The sequence below is a fragment of the Ceratotherium simum genome, chromosome 22 (genome assembly GCF_057802395.1).
Source record: "Ceratotherium simum simum isolate JZ-2026a chromosome 22, ASM5780239v1, whole genome shotgun sequence".
Classification (NCBI taxonomy): Eukaryota; Metazoa; Chordata; class Mammalia; order Perissodactyla; family Rhinocerotidae; genus Ceratotherium; species Ceratotherium simum.
The window spans coordinates 41024789-41043015 of NC_141921.1; the positions used below are offsets into that span (position 1 = coordinate 41024789).

The 18227-nt window shown below is 50.7% G+C and overlaps 1 protein-coding gene across 1 annotated transcript in view; it reads left to right on the top strand.

The window, feature by feature from the left end:
* Positions 1-17673, top strand: part of LRRC38 (leucine rich repeat containing 38) — a 33115-nt gene extending 15442 nt beyond the window's left edge. Inside the window, exon 2 of the mRNA XM_004426097.3 lies at positions 17420-17673. Coding sequence (XP_004426154.2) covers positions 17420-17673 — 254 coding nt within the window. The remainder of the gene's footprint in view (positions 1-17419) is intronic.
* Positions 17674-18227: the final 554 nt, after the last annotated feature.

Here is an 18227-nt window from a genome sequence, read left to right on the forward strand (position 1 = left end):
TCTGAGGGGCTGTCACTGAATAGAGGAGACTTATTCTGGCCTCAGAAGACAGATCCATGGTTAGGACTGAAAGGAAACTGATTTTTTTTTTTTTTTGAGATTTTTTTTTCTTTTGTGAGGAAGATCAGCTCTGAGCTAATATCCATGCCAATTCTCCTCTTTTTGCTGAGGAAGACTGTCCCTGAGCTAACATCTGTGCCCATCTTCCTCTACTTTATATGGGACGCCGCCACAGCACGGCTTGACAAGCGGTGTGTTGGTGTGTGCCCAGGATCCGAACCTGCAAACCCCGGGCTGCCGAAGTGGAGCATGCACACTTAACCACTGCGCCACTGGGCTGGCCCCAAAGGAAACTGATTTTGATGCACTATAGGGAGGAGCAGCTAGCCATTAGGGCTCTGAAAATGGGCTGCCTAGGGAGGTAGTGAGGTTGCCATCATTGGAGGCATTGAAGCAGAGACCACATGACCACTTGTCAGTGGTGCTGAAGGGAGCGTTAAGTATTGGGTGAGAGTTCTGCCCGTGGTGCATCAGTCCTCTGAGTCTGACTTTCCGGGGTTCCCTTCATTTTGTCCTGGTTCTGCTGGCCAAGGAAGCGTGTCTTGAAGGAGGGTCCAGCGTACCTGAAGTCCGGTGACTGTGCCTACCTAGGTGGAGCAATCGCTCCACCTCCCCTCCCTGTCCTGCCTCACCCGTGCTTCTTCCTGAACCTCAGTAGACAAAGCTCTTAAGCCAGGCAGCCGAGAAAGAAAGAAAAAGCTCTGAGCCTCTTGCCCATCTCAGGTCTTGCTGTGCTCACGCCGAGTCATCGTAGGAAACCAGATCACTTGCTGGCGACCAGAAGTGGTTTCTAAAATGTATCATGTATGTCCAGTTCATGTCCGGCTCCCTTCAGCCAGGATACCGACCTTCTGTGGCTCTCCCCATGAGCCCGTGTAACCTGCGCTTCCAGACACATCAGGAAGTCCCACTGTTTATGCCACCAGACTCTTTCATTCATTCATCTGTGAATGTTTGTCATGCTCCATGCTCTGGAGAGACTGGCTGCAGGATCTTTGTCGCTAACCATTGCACAGCTTCTCACATCTCGTATCAGGAACTAGGGTCCCTTAGCTGCAAGCCCACCCTCTTGGGTCCAGAGCCCCTGCTTTAGGCTCAGAACCAGACTTCGTCAGTGAGCTTCCCCGAGTCAGAACCTGGCCTTGGAGGGGTGTAAACCAAAGATGACTTGAACATCTTAGTGGAAACCAGAGCAGACTGAACACTGTGAAAGCAAATTCAACTCCAGGTGCCAAGGACGTAGTGATGAACCTGACAAAGCCTCTGCCCTCTTGGAGTGAACATTCTAGAAGACGCATAAAAGCTTAGATTATAGGATTATCTAGTCTTGCCCTTCTTCATTTTCAGATAGGAAACCACTGCTCAGAGAGACTGAGTGACTTGTCCAAAGCCACACAGCAAACTAATGAAAAGCCAAGACAACAGCCAAGGCCCTGATTCCTGGGCCAGTGCTATTCCTTCATATTTCAAGGCATTCACCAGAGGGAGATGTAGCACAGTGGCTGAGAGCATGGGCTTTGGATTTAGAGCCACCGTGGTTTGAACCCTGCTCCTTTACTTACCAGCTGTGTGAGCCTGGGCAGATTGCTTAACCTCTCTGTGCTTCAGTTTTCTCATGTGTAAAATATCAACAATAATATTTTTATGTCTATCGTGAGGGTCAAAGAGATAACCCCTGTAGCGTGCTCAGCAGAGAGCCTGGCACACAGAAATCCTGTAACAAATGCCGGCTGTAAATCAACACGTGTGTCACCACCCCGAGGACACAATTCCAGAGGCTTGCACTTTGCCGCAGGTGTGTCTCAACGTGGTATCAGTGCAGGTGCTTAGGACTGAGAGGGGGGACCCCTGGCTCCCAGGCTCGGCTCTGCCATCAACTCACCGTATGATCTTAAGGGATGTGTTAGTTTCCTGTTGCTGCCATAACAAATTACCACAAAATTAGTGGCTTAAAATGACACAATCTACTGTCTTACGGTTCTGGAGGCCAGAAGTCCAAAGTGGGCTATAATCAAGATGCGATGACTTTGTTCCTTTGGCCTTTTCCAGCTTCCGGAGGCTGCCTGCATTCCTTGGCTCATGGCCCCGCGTCACTCTGCCCTCCGTTTCCATCGTCACATCTCCTCTCTGACTCTGACCCTCCTGCCTCCCTCTTATAAGGACCCTTGTGACAACACTGGGCCCACCAGGATAATCTCCCCGTCTCAAGACCCTTAACTTAATCACACCTTCAAAGTCCCTTTTGCCATATAAGGTAACATACTCACAGGTTCTGGGGCTTAGGACATGGACGTCTTGGGGGCATCATTCTGTCTACCACAGGGAAGTAACTTCACTTCCCTGGGCCTGTCTCCCCACCTGTGAAAGTAGAGGGCCAGATAAAGGAGAGGTCTTCTCCAGCTGCACAGGTCATTTCTCATGACACCCACCCCCCCCGCCCACGACTCCCCGCAACGCCTCACCCTGGGGTCACTGCCCAACAACCCACAACTCTGAGCCCAGTGATGGCAGTTGCCATGGTGCCGGGACCCACTGAAAACTGCAAGGTGAAGGTGTCTGCTGCCAGGATCCTGGGTTTACCCTGGGCACCTCCTGCCCGAAGAAGCATAAATATCACAAACAACCACCCTGGTCCCTGACTTCCCGGGAAAATCAGAATTGCTTTGTTGGTCAATTATTTGGGAGCTGTTTGGGGCATAGAGAGAACTTTATGGGCAGAGGGGGAAGGCAGCACTCACAGGGAGATGTCCTGGAGTGATTGTCACAAGCAGCACAGATGGGGGAGGCCACCAGGGAACTCTGGAGAGAGGCGGGCCTCACATAGTGAGAGGGGAGGACGGATGGGGTCCCGAGGAGAGAGGGAAGGTGGCACCGTTGAGCAGAGACAAAGGAGTGGGGACACACACAGTCCAGGTTCATGGCTGGGATGAAATTGTCCACCGAGGAGAGGCCATGTGAAGTTCCACAAATGACCGGTCAACACTGAGGGCACTGCGGAGTCATGGAGAGAGGGTGGGCTTCTGTGACAGCGGGCCTGCCTTTACATCCAGACCCTCACAGATGAGTGGTGTGACCCTGGGCCAGTTGCCCAGCTTCTCTGAGCCTTGGTCTCTGCCTCTAAAAAATACCCCACCTCCATACACTCATGTTCATAGCAGCGTTATTCACAACAGCCAAAAGGTGGAAGCAATTCAAGTGTCCAGTGATGGATGAATGGATAAACAAGATGTGGTCCATTCATACAATGGGATATTATTCAGCCTTAAAAGGAAGGGGATTCTGATATGTGCTACAACATGGATGAACCTTGAGGACATTATGCTAAGTGAAATAAACCAGTCACAAAAGGACAAATTCTGTATGATTCCACTTCTCTGAGGCACCTTTGAGTAGTCAAATTCATAGAGACAGAAAGTACAATGGTGGTTGCCGGGGGCTGGTGGGTGGGAGGAATGGGGAGTTAGTATTTAATGGGGACAGAGTTTCAGTTTTGTAGGATGAAAAGAGTTCTGGAGATGGATGGTGGTGATGGGTGCACAGCAATGTGAATGTACTTAATGCCACTGAACTGCACATTAATAAATGGTTAAGATGGTAAATTTTATGTTATTTTATTCTACCGCAATTAAACATTTTTTTAAAAATGGGATTAGAGGGGCCAGCCCGATGTCATACTGGTTGAGTTCACGGGCTGTGCTTCAGTGGCCGGGGGTTCGTGGGTTCGGATCCCAGGCACGGATCTACACCACACTGCTCATCGAACCATGCTGTGGCAGTGTCCCACATATAAAATAGAGGAGGATTGGCAACAGATGTTAGCTCAGGGCCAATCTTCCTCACAAAAAAAAAAGGGGAGACTAGGAAAAAAATACCCAAAGCAGGGCATCTCAGACTTGACACTATTGACATTATGAGCCAGTCAGTTCTTTGCCTTGGGGGCCGTGCTGTGCACAGTAGGATGTCGAGCAGCACCCCTATCTTCCTCCCACTAGGTGCCAGTGGCACCCCTCCCAGCTGTGACAACCAGAAATATCTCCAGATATCGCCAAATGCCCACTGCAGGGCAAAATCACGCCCAGTTGAGAACCACTGCTCTAAGGGGCTATTGAGAAAGAGGATTAAATGACATGGTAATGCTGAAGTACTTGTCATAGTTCCTGGTAAATAGTAGGAGTTTCAATATTCCCCGTAGAATGTCCTCTCAGCAGTGTAATTAGAGGTGGCCACTTAACACACACGCCCCTCGTCACCCCCAAGACACTCAGCATATGGCTTCTTCCTGCTGGCCAGCGAGCCCACCATTAGAGATTAACTTGGGACAATGGGTGCTCAGAAGGGCAGGTCCAGGGAGAGAACCACAGTGGGTGTTTCTGAGCACTCCAAGGCAGCATGGAGCATTGATCACCATGAGTGGTGGGAGGGTACCACACTCACAGAGCCAGTCTTAGACTTCCTCACGTGGGCCTTGCCAGAAGGTTCTCTCTTACCAGATCATCAATTATAACTAGACACAGGTTGGTATCCCCAGTCCTCGACCCAGGGCCCAACTCAGCAAATGTCTGTTATTGATGATTGAGGTGGCAGCAGTGGTGGTGGCAGAAATGGGGGAGTTGGGCATTATGGTAGAGGTGGTGGACATGGAGGAGGTGGACATCATGGTAGAGGTGGTGGACACAGGGGAGGTGGACATCATGGTAGAGATGGTGGACATCATGGTGGAGATGGTGGACATCATGGTGGAGATGGTGGACACGGGGGAGGTGGACATCATGGTAGAGGTGGTGGACACGGGGGAGGTGGACATCATGGTAGAGGTGGTGGACATCATGGTGGAGATGGTGGACACGGGGGAGGTGGACATCATGGTAGAGGTGGTGGACGTCATGGTGGAGATGGTGGACATGGAGGAGGTGGACATCATGGTGGAGATGGTGGACATGGGGGAGGTGGACATCATGGTAGAGGTGGTGGACATCATGGTGGAGATGGTGGACACAGGGGAGGTGGACATCATGGTAGAGATGGTGGACATCATGGTGGAGATGGTGGACATCATGGTGGAGATGGTGGACACGGGGGAGGTGGACATCATGGTAGAGGTGGTGGACACGGGGGAGGTGGACATCATGGTAGAGGTGGTGGACATCATGGTGGAGATGGTGGACACGGGGGAGGTGGAGATCATGGTAGAGGTGGTGGACGTCATGGGGGGGGTGGGGGAGATGGAGGAGGGGGACATCATGGTGGAGATGGTGGACATGGGGGAGGTGGACATCATGGTAGAGGTGGTGGACATCATGGTGGAGATGGTGGACACGGGGGAAGTGGACATCATGGTAGAGTTGGTGGACATCATGGTGGAGATGGTGGACATGGGGGAGGTGGACCTCATGGTGGAGGTGGTGGACGTGGGGGAAGTAGACATCATGGTGGAGATGGTGGACATGGGAGAGGTGGACCTCATGGTGGAGATGGTGGACATGGGGGAGGTGGACATCATGGTAGAGGTGGTGGACACGGGGGAGGTGGACCTCATGGTGGAGGTGGTGGACACGGGAGAGGTGGACATCATGGTGGAGATGGTGGATGTGGGAGAGGTGGACATCATGGTGGAGGTGGCAGACATGGGGGAGGTGGTGGAAGTAGCAATGGCGGTGATGGTTGAGATGATGGCAGTGATGGTGATGGTGGTGGTGTTACTGGAAATGCATGCATGCCTCCCAGAGAATTAAATTTTCATCCCTCAGTGATTGTCTCTGCTCATTTCTTACCAGAGGGAGGACGGGTTGGGAGGACCGCACTGTGGGTCAGTCAATTTTCCATGCTTGTGTGTGTGACTGATGTCGGTGTCGTGAGGTTCAGGGGTGGGAGCCAGGCTGGAGTGTGGGAGAGCAGACACAAGTCACAACCCTGGTGCAGGACCCACTCTTCTGTGCTGCCCCTTCTACTGGACACGATCTGTGGGCCAGGACCAAGCAGGAGCCCTTGACCTGATGCTCTGAGGCATCTTCCCCTGGTAGAAATCAGCTGAGCTTAATCAGAAGCGTCTGCCAGCTGAGACGGGAGGACAGTTGGGCATCTTCCCCTCTGCGGCGGTCGATGTTTAAAGACAGTGATGGTGCGGAACAAAGGTCAGTGTAAGAAGTGGGAGCTGGTGTTCCCCAGCACCCTGCCCCCCAGGAGCAGGGGCAAGCCCTGCAGTGCCGTCTCGGATGTCCCCTCGGATGCCCCTCGTGTGGTCTTCCTTTGCAGCACCAAGCAGCTGCAGCAGTGGCCATGGTACCCACATCTTCTCCAGGTGCTGTAGTGCACTAAGAACCTGGTGCCCGGAGAGAGCACTAAACCAGGAGTCCAGAGACCTGAGTTCCATCCAGACTCCACGCCACCTTAGACGAGCTGTCTCACGTCTTGGGGCCTCTCATCTGTAAAATAAAGGGGAGAGGTGACGGGGAGGGTGACTAACAGATGTCAAAGGGACCTTCGGATCTAATCTTCTACGGGCTGTGAAATCAGGAGGCCCTGGCTGCAACTCTGGCTGTGCGTGTGAAAGAACAGAAAGCTAGTCTGTTTCCTGGTCCTTTGGGTGTGGAGTTCCGGGATGCTGGCAGGCATGGGTGTGGCGTTCCGGGATGCTGGCAGGCAGGACCTGGCAGGATGTGCCACCGGCCCAAGCTGAGCCCTCTTACTCCAGTGAGCAGAAGAGGCGAGTGATGGGAGTGCTGAGCTCTGGCCAGGTGCAGCGGGACCAATGCCCAGTGGTCCCTGGAGAACCTTCGTGTTGGTCCTTCCTGCAGAGCGTGGGCCGGGGAGCCCCCCTTCCCTGGGAGTTGTAGGTCCAGCAGTGGGTGGGTGGAGTGGATCAGCCACCCTCTCTCCCCAGTGCTCCTTGTCATTAGGGCCTTCTCACACCTTGATAAGACTGGCAAAGCTCTTTGCACAGGTCTTGGGCAAGCAGTTCACAGAAGAATAACTCCAAATGGCCAGTGAACGCACCATACAACACTTAGCTCTACTGGAAATCAGAGAAATGCACATTAAATCGGCAATATGCTCTCTGATGGCTTCTCAGATTGGCAAAGCTGAAAAATGACAAAATCCATCTTTGGCACGAGTTCCAGGAGTCTCACACAATCTTCAACTGGCGGGACTGTGTCTTCGGGAAATAATTAAGAACATGTACACGGATGCTCATAGCAGCTTTGCTTCTAGTAAGAAAAAAAACTGGAAATGTCCTGGGATTGGACAGGTAAATTGCTGCTCATTTACACAATAAAATATCCTGTAGCCATTACAAGTGGTGTTGGATTGAATGGAAAAATGTTCCCAGTATGGTTATCCACCAGAGTGGCGGAATATGTTTCTATTTGGAGGATTTATGTACACATACACACGGAAAAATCTAGAAAGGTATAAGCCAACATATATTTATGGGTTCTTCTATCCTCTTTCTTTTTGTTTATTTCTATTGTTTCAGTGTGTACACAGGCTTTGTATAATAATTGGAATTAGGTAAACAAAAGTATATTTTTGATGACAAAGAGCGCTTAGCAGAGCCTGTCATTGATCTGGGTTGGGCAGTTCCTGGGAGGCCAGATCAGGGGAAAGGCCCCAAGAGATGCTCTGGCTGCAGGCGTGTTTGCTGGCCAGGGACGAGAGATTAATCTCAATCTACCATCGGCTGTGTCACCGCCTATTTTGGGAGAATGGCAGCTCTTCGCCTCTCCAGCTCAGGTGTCAGCTGCTGGGGAGAAGTCATCAGTCAAGGGGAGGGAGCCTGGAGGGGTGGCAGCGGGCAGGGAGCTGAGCCACGCTGCACAAGGAAGGTGGCCTGTCTCTTCTCAGTGTGCCCTGATGGAGAAGGAAGAGATGTTATAAAAGGAAGGAGCAGTGGGCCCGTTCTGCCTAGGCCAGAATGAGCTGGAACCCACTTTGTTTTGGTGGAGGGTAAATATGGGTAGGAGGAAGACCCAGAACAGGAGAAAAGGTGGGAACTCAGCTTCCTATGAGTTGTGCCTGTTCACTGAGTTGTCTCCCTGGGAGGGGAGAGGAGCTGCACTGGATCATCTCCACTCTCATGAGACCCTGGAACCGACGAGCACGTGGTTTTGTAGGACAGCTGGGCAGAAGGAGATGATTTGTGGCTGTGGGACAGAGGCAGACAAGTGTCTGCCTTGAACTGTTTTCCTATAATCCATTGGTTAGTTGGGCCTCTTGAGTGTAAACAACAGAAGCTAACCCTGGCTACTGTAAGCAAGGAAGAGACTTATTGCAGAGATGTCAAGAAATTCACAGGATTGAAGAGAAGCCTGGCGGGGGGCAGGGAGGGGCTCAGAAAAGAATGAGGCAGCTCTGGGAGTCTAGAAAGCAGAAACCAATCGATGGGGAGATGGGTCCAGGGCGGGGCTGCTGTCCTGAGTGGGCTCCAGCCTTCTTTTTGGTCAGTCTACTCAAGATCCAGGGTACTGGGAGAGAGACTGGCCCAGTGCGGGTTACATGCTGACCCCCCAGCCAGAGAAGGGCTGTGCATTTTAAGAAAGTTGCACCAAGATAGACATACCCAAGGGGTGAGAGGTGATTGCCCAAAAAGAGATCTGGGAGAAGCCTCCCAATACAGAGACATGGAAGGGGAGAAGCCAAAGGGCAGCAATTGACTGTCACACGTAAGACACCTGTAGTGGGCTGAATTGCATCCCCCAAAAGGATACATCCGAGTCCTAACCCCTGGAACCTGTGAGTGTGACCTTATTTGGAAAAAGAGTCTTTGCAGGTGTAATTAAGTTAAGGATTTCGAGATGAGATCATCATGGATTCAGGATGGGCCCTAAATCCAAAATGCCAGGTGTCCTGATAAGAGAAAGACAGAAGGAGATTTGAAAGAGATATAGAGCAGAAGGCCATGTGAAGACAGCGGCAGAGACGGAGCGATGCTGCCACCAGCCAAGGAATGCCAGGAGCCACTAGAAGCTGGAAGAGGCCAAGAAGCCGTCTCCCCTAGAACCTTGAGAAGGAGCCTGGCCCTGCTGGCACTTTAATTTCAGACTTCTGGCCTCTAGAACTGCGAGAGAATACATTTGTTTTAAGCCACCCAGTTTGTGGTCATTTGTTACGGCAGCCCTAGGAAACTAATATAACACCCTAACCCTGGAGAATGACCTTCTGTGCTCTTTCCACTGAGCACTTTGGGCTAGGCCATCATTGGAGGCGGCATGGGTTCCAAACCAGGTTTAGATGTTTACTCTGCAGCTTTGGTGTAATTGTAGGACCCACTGGGTGCTCGTATCCCCCACAATAACTTGCGCGAGCATTTTTAAGGCAACAGGGGAGGGTGATGGCTAGCAGCACAGGCTCTGGAGACAGACTGCCTGATTCCACATCCTGGCTCCATCATTTCTTGGCTGGATAACCTTAAGCGAGTAACCTAACCATTCAGTTTCCTTATCTGCAAACCAGGGTCATCATAGTACCAGCTAGAGTTTGTTCTGTGGCTTCAAGGAGTGTAGGCAATACCCAGAAGGATACCCGGCCCGTGGTAGACCTATGAGGGGGGTTAGCTGATTTGCTAATATTTATTCAAAAATATTGTTTGAAAGTTGTAGGTACTGGAAATATAACAGGGAATAAAACAGAAAGCCTGACCTCATATTTGAGTGGGGAGGGGCAGGGAAGCAGGAAATAAACAGATAAATACACGCATAATCGGGGTCAGGTGGTGATGAGTGTTATAGAGAAGAATAAAACCAGGTGCGGGGGTGGGGGGGCTGGAAAATGATAGTAAGGTGGGGAGAGTGGCTGCTCAGAATCAGGGCAGGAAGGCCTCTCGGGTAAAGTGACATCTGAGCAGAGACCTTAAGAAAGTGAAGAAATGAGCCAGGCAGAGGGAACAGGTGCAAAGGCCCTGTGCTCGGGGTGTTTGCGGAAGCAAGCAAAGTGGAGGGGAAGGGTTTTGGGGGACGGTGGTAAGGACTGTGGGTTTCACTTTGAGAAAAATGAAGAGCCTTGTGGGGAAGGGGTGTTGAGCAGAGGAATGATGGGATGTAAGCTTCTCTGTAAAAGACTCATTCTGACTGCTGAAGGCAGATAGGGGCAGTCTGTAGGGTAGAAGCAGGAAGACAGTTTTGGGGCTGGAATTTTACCAGTAATGAAGCTGACATTCTAATCTCCTTTCTCTGAATCCCATGTCTCTCATTCATTCAGTTCTAGACTCAGGGCAGGAACCGTATATTGAACCCACCAGCTACTACTGTTATTATTTCAGAAATCATCTGTAATAAATAACGAGTTCTTCACGTCTTGGACGCACTTCATTGAGGAAAGTAGAGAAACAAAAACCGACAGGTCCCAACATTTTTGCCACTAAGAACCTATTGTAGTCATGTTTTCAGACCCCGGATTTGAAAGGTTTTGTCTACAAAACAAATTGCATGTTTGGGTAGTAGCCCCCGTGGCCTCATCACAGACAAGGGAGTGGTTTCTGATTGGCTTTTTGACAAACAAGTCCTTGCTTACAGACCCACAGCCCACCTTCAGGAGCCTGGCCAGAACCACACTCCAGGAGCCTTCTCACCTAGACATTTCTGACTTGTTTGGATTTTCTCGGTTTTCGTGACGTTTGTGTTGTGTGTGCCAGGCCCTGAGCTGGGAGCTGTGGGTGCGGACGTGGGAGACACAGGTCCCCCTGTGGAAGAGATGACCTTGCTGGAGGAGCTGTCGGGGGGTGGACAGGAAGGAGAGGCTCAACTCAGGGGCAGGGAAAACACAGGAAGCATTCAGGGCAGGCTTCCCAGAGGAGGCGTTTCCTGGGTTGAGTTTTGAGCAGGGATTGGCATACTTCCTGTAAAGGGCCAGATAGTAAATATTTTAGTCCTTGTGCGTCATATAATCTCTTGCAACTACTCAAACCTGCCATTGTTGCACAAAAGCAACCCTAGATAATGGGGTAACCAATGGGCCTGGCTGTGTTCCAGTAAGACTATTTACATGAACATGTGGGATGGGAAGAAAGGGGGATTCGGCCCTGGAGCTGTAGTTTGCAGACCTCTAGTCTTGAAGGATAAGGAAGCAAGCCCCAGGCACTTGACCCAGGTGGGATGGAGGGGACGGACTATGGATGGTACTTCCCAAATGCGGCCTGGGTCAGGGCTCGTTTCCCCGGGCGCTCACAGGCCCTTCCTAAATGAGAGCAGTGAGCGCATTGTGGTAAGTTTTTCTTAAGGCCAAACGTATTTACGGCTATTTAATGATATCCTGCCCTTCTCAACTTTAGTGGTGTACAAACGTTCTCTCTTTTATAAAATGATGATGGGGTGTGTGTGTTTAATATCCTGTCTAGACAGAATTATAAACTGCAGTCCTGTGTCAGTGTCCTCTATTTATTTTTTACCATTGTGTAAAATTCTAAAGCCTGAGGACATTCTAGAGTCCAGGCTCCTGAGAGATCTTAGTCACGGGGGGATGGTCATCTCCTCAACTTCTGTCCATGCCTTTCACTCCTCGGCTGCCTCTGGGACACGGCACAGGCCGAAGCTCCCTGCCCCAGGGGGATGCGGCCTCAAATGCTAGCACAGGGGCCAGCCAGGTGGCATGGATGAGTGAGCAGGCCCTCGGCCTGTGTCCTGTGTCATGGTGGCAGCCTGACGATTCTCTCCGTGTGACAGTGTTGCCTTATCTCCTGGTTTAAATGTCTTTCAGATTCTTAAATAAAAAACCACCACCGTCGCATTCACAAACAAAAACAAATTGCAGCCTGATGTGGCACCTGGCTGCCATTTTCAATCTCTTAATCCAGATTCTCAATTCCTGGCGAGGATTCTCCAGCTACTCGTGGAGGGCGTCCCTCCTCATCTGCATTTCAGGGCCTCCACAGAGCCCTTCTCCTGACAGGGGCGTCCAGAGGCTGTGCTGGCAGCTTGGCCTTTCCAGTCTGTCCAGGTCGGGGCCTGGGGACCGGGAGGGTGGCTGGAGGGTTCTGGGGCATCTCTTTAAAAGACACTCTGCCTGGAGGGAACTTGTTCTGAGGCGCTGGGCAGGGGCAGGGCCAGGGGAGCCTGGGGTCTCTCTGTCTGGGAGGGTGGATAAGACAGTGTAGTGACTGGGGTCAGTCTCAGCTCTGTCGTTTCCTGGCTGTGCAGCCTTGGGCAAGTCATTTGACGTCTCTGTGCCTCAGTTTGATCCTCTATAAAATGGGGATAATTGTAGCAGGCTCCTCACTAGGTTGGCATGAGGATTAAGCAGGCTAACGTGCGTGAAGCTAAGAGCAGCGCCCGCCTGGCACACACAAGGTGCTGTGTAAGTATTGGCTTTCATTCGCTATTCTTAACTCAGACAGCTGGGGAGATGGGGGTCAGGAAGGGAGGGAGAACATTCCAAAGTCAAGTGGGGACGTCATAGGCACCCCCCTGCTCTCCTCCGTGTGCCCATCCTTCCTCCGCCCCCTCGGGTCTCCCCCCAGGGTCTCGGCTCTCTCCTCTCAGCTCCCCTGGGCTTTCCCTGGCCCTCTCTCATGCGACTTCTCACTTTCTCTCTTGAAATATCATTATTTGTGTCCGTGTCCTGATGGCCCTCCTATTGGACCTAAGTTCCTGGAGGCCAGGACAGCATCTTTCTCTCTCTCCCTTTTTCTCTTTCTTCCTTCTTTTTCTCTCTCTCTCTCTCTTTTCTTTTGTCTCTAGCATAAAGGCTCACCATTTTATTTAATGCATGAATCAAAGAAAGCCCTTTCACGACTAAATGTCTGTTTAGAAACTAAGAGTGGCCCTGCCTTGGAGGGTACTTATTTAGCTGAGCATTGCAGTCTAAAGCAGCAGTCCAGACCAGGGGGAATCTGTCTGCTTCCACGACCCCCTCCTCCTGGGACATGTGGCTCTGTCTGGAGACATGCTTGATTGTCACACTGGGTAGAGGTGCTACCCGCCTCTCGTGGGTAGAGACAGGGATGCTCATAAACAGCCGGCAGTGCACAGGACAGCCCCCACATCAAGCAGTTATCTGACCCCAAATGTTAATAGTGCCGAAGTTGAGAAACCTGGTCTAAAGCAAGATCCTGCAGGCGAGAAGCGGGGACCTCAAAGTCAGAGTACCCCAACTCCAGAGTCCTGCAGTCAGCCTTGAGTGTGTCTTTAGGGCGCTGGCAGCGGCGTCCTGGCCCCTCTGCTGGGCCCCCTCTGCCTGGCCGACTCTCTTTGTCTGCCTCTTCTTATTTCTCTGTCCTTCGTGAGCGACAAAAACCCATTAAGTTAGTGTGTCTTATCGTGATAGCTCCATCAAGCGTGGTTCCCGAGTCTCCCACCCCCGGTGGGCTTGTGTGCGGTGGTTTTCAAGAAAGCCCATTTCCTCTAGCCACAGAGAAACGTGAGATGACATTTTCTAAAAGCGTCGCTTTGTAAAAACGCCAAGCCTAATCTCAAGGCACAAAGAACATTGTAGAAATCAGAATTGACACGAGGAGTGTTGGCCAGCAGAGGTTGGTTTTAAACGGCAGGCTCTGTGGGCTTGTGTTGTTTTATTGTGGTTGTTTCCAGTCAATGTAGCTCATTGAAGAAAAGGACTTCTAGAAAGTTTCTCTGGGTAATAATGACCTCTTATGGGTTTGAAGATTGCAAATATTATGTTGGAATTAGAAACTGTCTGTTCTTCCCGTAGTCCACTGGTGACTGTGTTGTTTATTTTCATAACATCTTTGGCTGGTAGAGGGGAGGATGTTAAGGGAAGGCAGGTCAATTGATTTTTCCACTTTTCCATTGAAGAAAACAGTATCTGCAAGAGAATCCGACTATAAGTCTGTCTTAAAGCTCTCCTGTTCTCTTCAAATGCATTTAAAAGGCTCAGAAGAAGTAAACAAAAGTTTGGCTTCTTCAAGAAGAAGAAACAGTCAAAAGCTGTCGTCAAGTGGAAACTAGAGTAACCTGCAGAGCACTGGGCGAGCTAATTCCTTGGATATATAAAGTAGGTACTAATTCATGGACAGGAGGGAAGGTGAATCTGGTTGCTAGGCAACAGTTCCCATGGGGAGGAGAGGATCAGTGGGTTGGCTGTAGACTATATAAAAGATGGGCCAGGACAGAAGGAAGGAGGAAGCTTCTGTTTCCGAGCTGGAGAAGGAAAGATACACAAATAAAGACCCAAAGAGTGGTGGCAGGGATGCACAGAAACCTAATTAGCAGGACTGCTCTTTGCAGGACAGAAGCCAGTAATTAGTGACGTGTGAAGAAATCGTCCTGGCTTTTAAATAGTTCTGGAGATGGGTTGAGGGGCAGCTTTTTGAAATCTGAAAGCACTAAAAAAGAAAGCAATTGAAGGTTTTCCTGAGAGTTGGAAGGAAGCCAAAGGTAAGCAGAGATTGAAGGCTGTTGAGCTTAATGTCAAAATGGTGTCTTCACATCTCTGTGAAGCTGTGTTGCTGAAGGCAAAGCTACATGAACTCTCTGTGCTTCAAATTTCTCATCCACAAATGGGCAAAATAGTAGTACCTGCCTCAGAAGGTTGTTGTGAGAATTAGAGTTAATACGAACAGTGTTGGCACATAGTAAGTGCAATAGGAGTGTTATTTACTACTGTTTTGTTTTCCTCTCTTCTTCCAGATCAGAAACAGATCTGAGCTCTTTATGCATTTTAATATCATGTGTTCTCTTATGTCTGAAGTTTAGTTTGTAAAATCATAACAGTAACTTGATTTTGTATCTAGTTCATATTGTGTATCAGTCAGGGTGTGTAGATTATGCTTGGTAACAAACAGTCTTTCATGGTTTAACACTAACACAAGTCTATATCTTGTTCATGTCCAATGAGGGTTTGTATTAGTCTGCTCAGGCTGCCACAAAAAAATACCACAGACTGGCTGGCTTAAACAACAGACATTTATTTTCTCACAGTTCTGCAGGCTGGAAGTCCAAGATCAAGGTGCCAGCAGGGTTGGTGTCTGATGAGAGCTCTCTTCCTGGCTTGCAGATGGCCATCTTCTCACTGTGTCCTCACATGGCCTTTCCTCTGTGCACGTGCAGACAAGGAAAGATCTCTGGTGTCTCTTCCTCTTCTTATAAGGACACAAGTCCTGTCAGATCAGGGTCCCACCCTTATGACCCCATTTAACCTTAATTACCTCCCTAAAGAACCTGTCTTCAAATATAGTCACATTGGAGGCTAGGGCTTCAAAGTACGGATTTGGGGGGCAGTGGGGGACACAGTTCAGGCCGTAACAGGGTTGGTGGTGGAGGTGGGGACTCTGTTCGTAGTATCCATTTGGAGACCCCGGCTGTCAGGGGTTGCATCTCCACACATGCCTGTCCCTCCCACCTCAGCTCATCCTAAGTTCCCCTTTGCTCACACTCCCTTCCTGGCTACACCGTGTTCCCCGAATGCTGAGCTCTCGGTCAGGTTTCTGTCTTCTCTGCCTGGACTGCTCTTCTATGGCTGCTTCCATCTCAGCCTTTAGATCTGAGCTAAAACGACACCCCCTGACCACGCCAGACACCCTGTGTCGTTTTCACCCTGATGTTTCATCTTAAACATTTTACGTACTTCTCGATCCACTCATTTATTGTCTAAAACATAAGCTGCATTGGTGCAAGGCCTTGTTTTGTTCACGCTGTATCCCAGGGCCTCATGGACAGTAGATGCTCCATAAACACCTCTCGACTATGCAAATGAGGGTCTGTCTCTCCCACTGGAATTTACCCTCTCTGAGGGTGGGTGCTTTTGCTTTGCTTATCACCAGTCCCTTGGCCCAGGCTAAGTACTCCATAAATGTGTGTTGAATGAATAAATGAGTGTCTGGAGAGCCGTCCTCAGGTTGCTCAGTTTCTCATGCCTCAGGCAAGTCTTCCTGTGGGCTTATTACCTAAACGGAGGGTGTAGAATTCACCGCCTGCAGTTCTCGTAGCCGCCCCCCTCCTTCACTTGATGGCAGATGGGGCAGCCCAGAGGAACAGCTTTCTGATAAGGGAGCAATCGTCAGGTCTCTAAAATGTTATAAGCCCATTACACTAGGAACGTGTCCCTCACCACCAGCCCGGGTGACTGACAGCTTCTGTCACTGCCACCACTCTGGTTGGTGGCAGCCACAGGAAGACAGTGTCAGCTTGCTGTGCCCCTGGCTCCTCTCTTCCTGGCTTTCCTCCCAGCCTCACAGCCCCTTTCTCTTCCTTTTGGAGGCGCAGTGGCTACAGGCCAGGTCTCTGGAGCCAGATTGCTGCAGTTGGAGTCCAGGCTCAGCCATTTACTAGCTATGCAGCTTTGGGCAAGCTACTTTACCTCTTTGAGCGTGTTTCCTCATCTGTAAAATGGGGATGATATGAGGACTTACCTCATGGAGTTGTTATGAGGATTAAATGAATATTATGTGTGAAGTGCTCGGAACAGTGCCTGGCCCGTGGTAAGTTCTGGATAGCATTTATTGTTGTTATAAAGCACTTTCTCAGCATGTACTCAGATGGGATATTTCTCTAGACAAGAGGGTTTGAAACTTCTTTTTAAATTAGCCAAACACTCTTCCAGTGAAATCTTGAAGAGAACTCCAATATATAAAGCAGAGTTTACAAGGGCACCTCTGATCATAGCGGGGATGAGTGTTCCAGGAGCTCTCAACCCTCAGACAACCAGAAGATAATGCTTCTCAAGTGTGCGTCCTGGCACAGCAGCATCAGAATCACCTGGTTATTAAAAATGCTTTTTCAAAATGCAGAGTTTGGGGTCCCCCCCAACCTGCTGAATCAGAGTCTCCAGGGGTGGTTCCTGGGAATCTGCATTTTAATACCGTCTTCGGGTGATTCTGAAGCCCATGGGAGCTTCACACGAGCTTCAGTAAGTACTGTTTGAAGGCCAGCTTCAGACACAGCCTTATTTTCCCCACTCCTGTGGAGCAAAGACACTTCTACGGTAGTGGAGTTTCTACAAGGCTGTGCTGGCCCCCTGGCAATGAGGAGGAGGACGGCATCCAGCTTAGGAAGGGGCGGGACCAACTGGAGGGCACTTCCGTTGGTTGGCACTGCCCCCAACCCACTGCATCTGTCCCCCCTCCATCCCCCCCCCCCAAGGCTGGGTACTACCCAGGCCTGGATTAAGTCTGCCCAGGTGCCAAACCCAAAAAAGATTATGCTCCTCTTCCGTCACCACCCTGAGCTATTCAAAATCAGAGAGTACCGCGCCTTAAAGTGTGTCAAGGGAGAGCAACACATTCTGATTTCTCCCGTGGTGATGAATCTGAGGCTTTTTAAATAGCTTAAATTCCATTCAAATCAACTTTTTTCCCCTTTTCTTTCTAGGAGCTGTTCCTGCTTTGCTCTGTGTAAGCACTTGCCTTGCCAACTTTTAGGCAATCCTGTGCTGCCACCTAACCCTCCCTCTCGCTCTGCCTGCCTTTTCACAGGCCTTGACGAAATCCAGTGCTCCCTGCCCATGGAGAACAGGAGGGTGTTCCTGCACGAGCTGTCGGAGGCCAGCTTCAGCGAGTGCAGGTTCAGCCTCTCGCTCACAGACCTCTTCATCATCATCTTCTCCGGCGTGGCCGTGTCCATCGCTGCCATCATCTCCAGCTTCTTTCTGGCCACCGTGGTGCAGTGCTTCCAGAGGTGCACCCCCAACAAAGACCCCGAGGACGAAGACGAGGATGAGGATGACTGAGCCACCCCCCCCACCGTTCCTCGCTTTCCAGAACCCAAGCCATGGGCTCCCCTCCAAGAAGAGAGGGACACGCTGAAAGGGGAAAAGAACCGACTGCCATCAGTGCCCAGAGCACAGAGGAGTACCTGCTCCGTCCCTTGCCCCCTGGGCGAGCCCGGCGGGACCTCTGATCTCAGAGTTTAGCATCCAGGAGTGGAGGAGCCCAGGAAGGCTTCCTGGAGGAGAGCCTGACTCTCAGTGTGAGGTGTGTGTGGGGAGAAGATGGCGAAGTCAGGCTTCATGGCTGATGGCTGAAAACCAACCTAGGGGACCTGAAGACGTGCAGCTCTCGCCTGCCATCCCTCTCTCGGACCTGGACCGGGAGACCTTGCAGCGTCTCCTTCCCCCAAGAAGCGGCAGCTCAGACAGTGGGGATTGGAGCTCAGGTCCCTCTCACTGGAAGCAGAACTTCTGCTCCTCTGGAATAGGCTTCAGCAACCTTGGGATGTTATGCAAAGAACAAACACAGGTCTGGCTAAAATGGCACCGAGGAAAAAGCTAAGAAATGGCCAAAG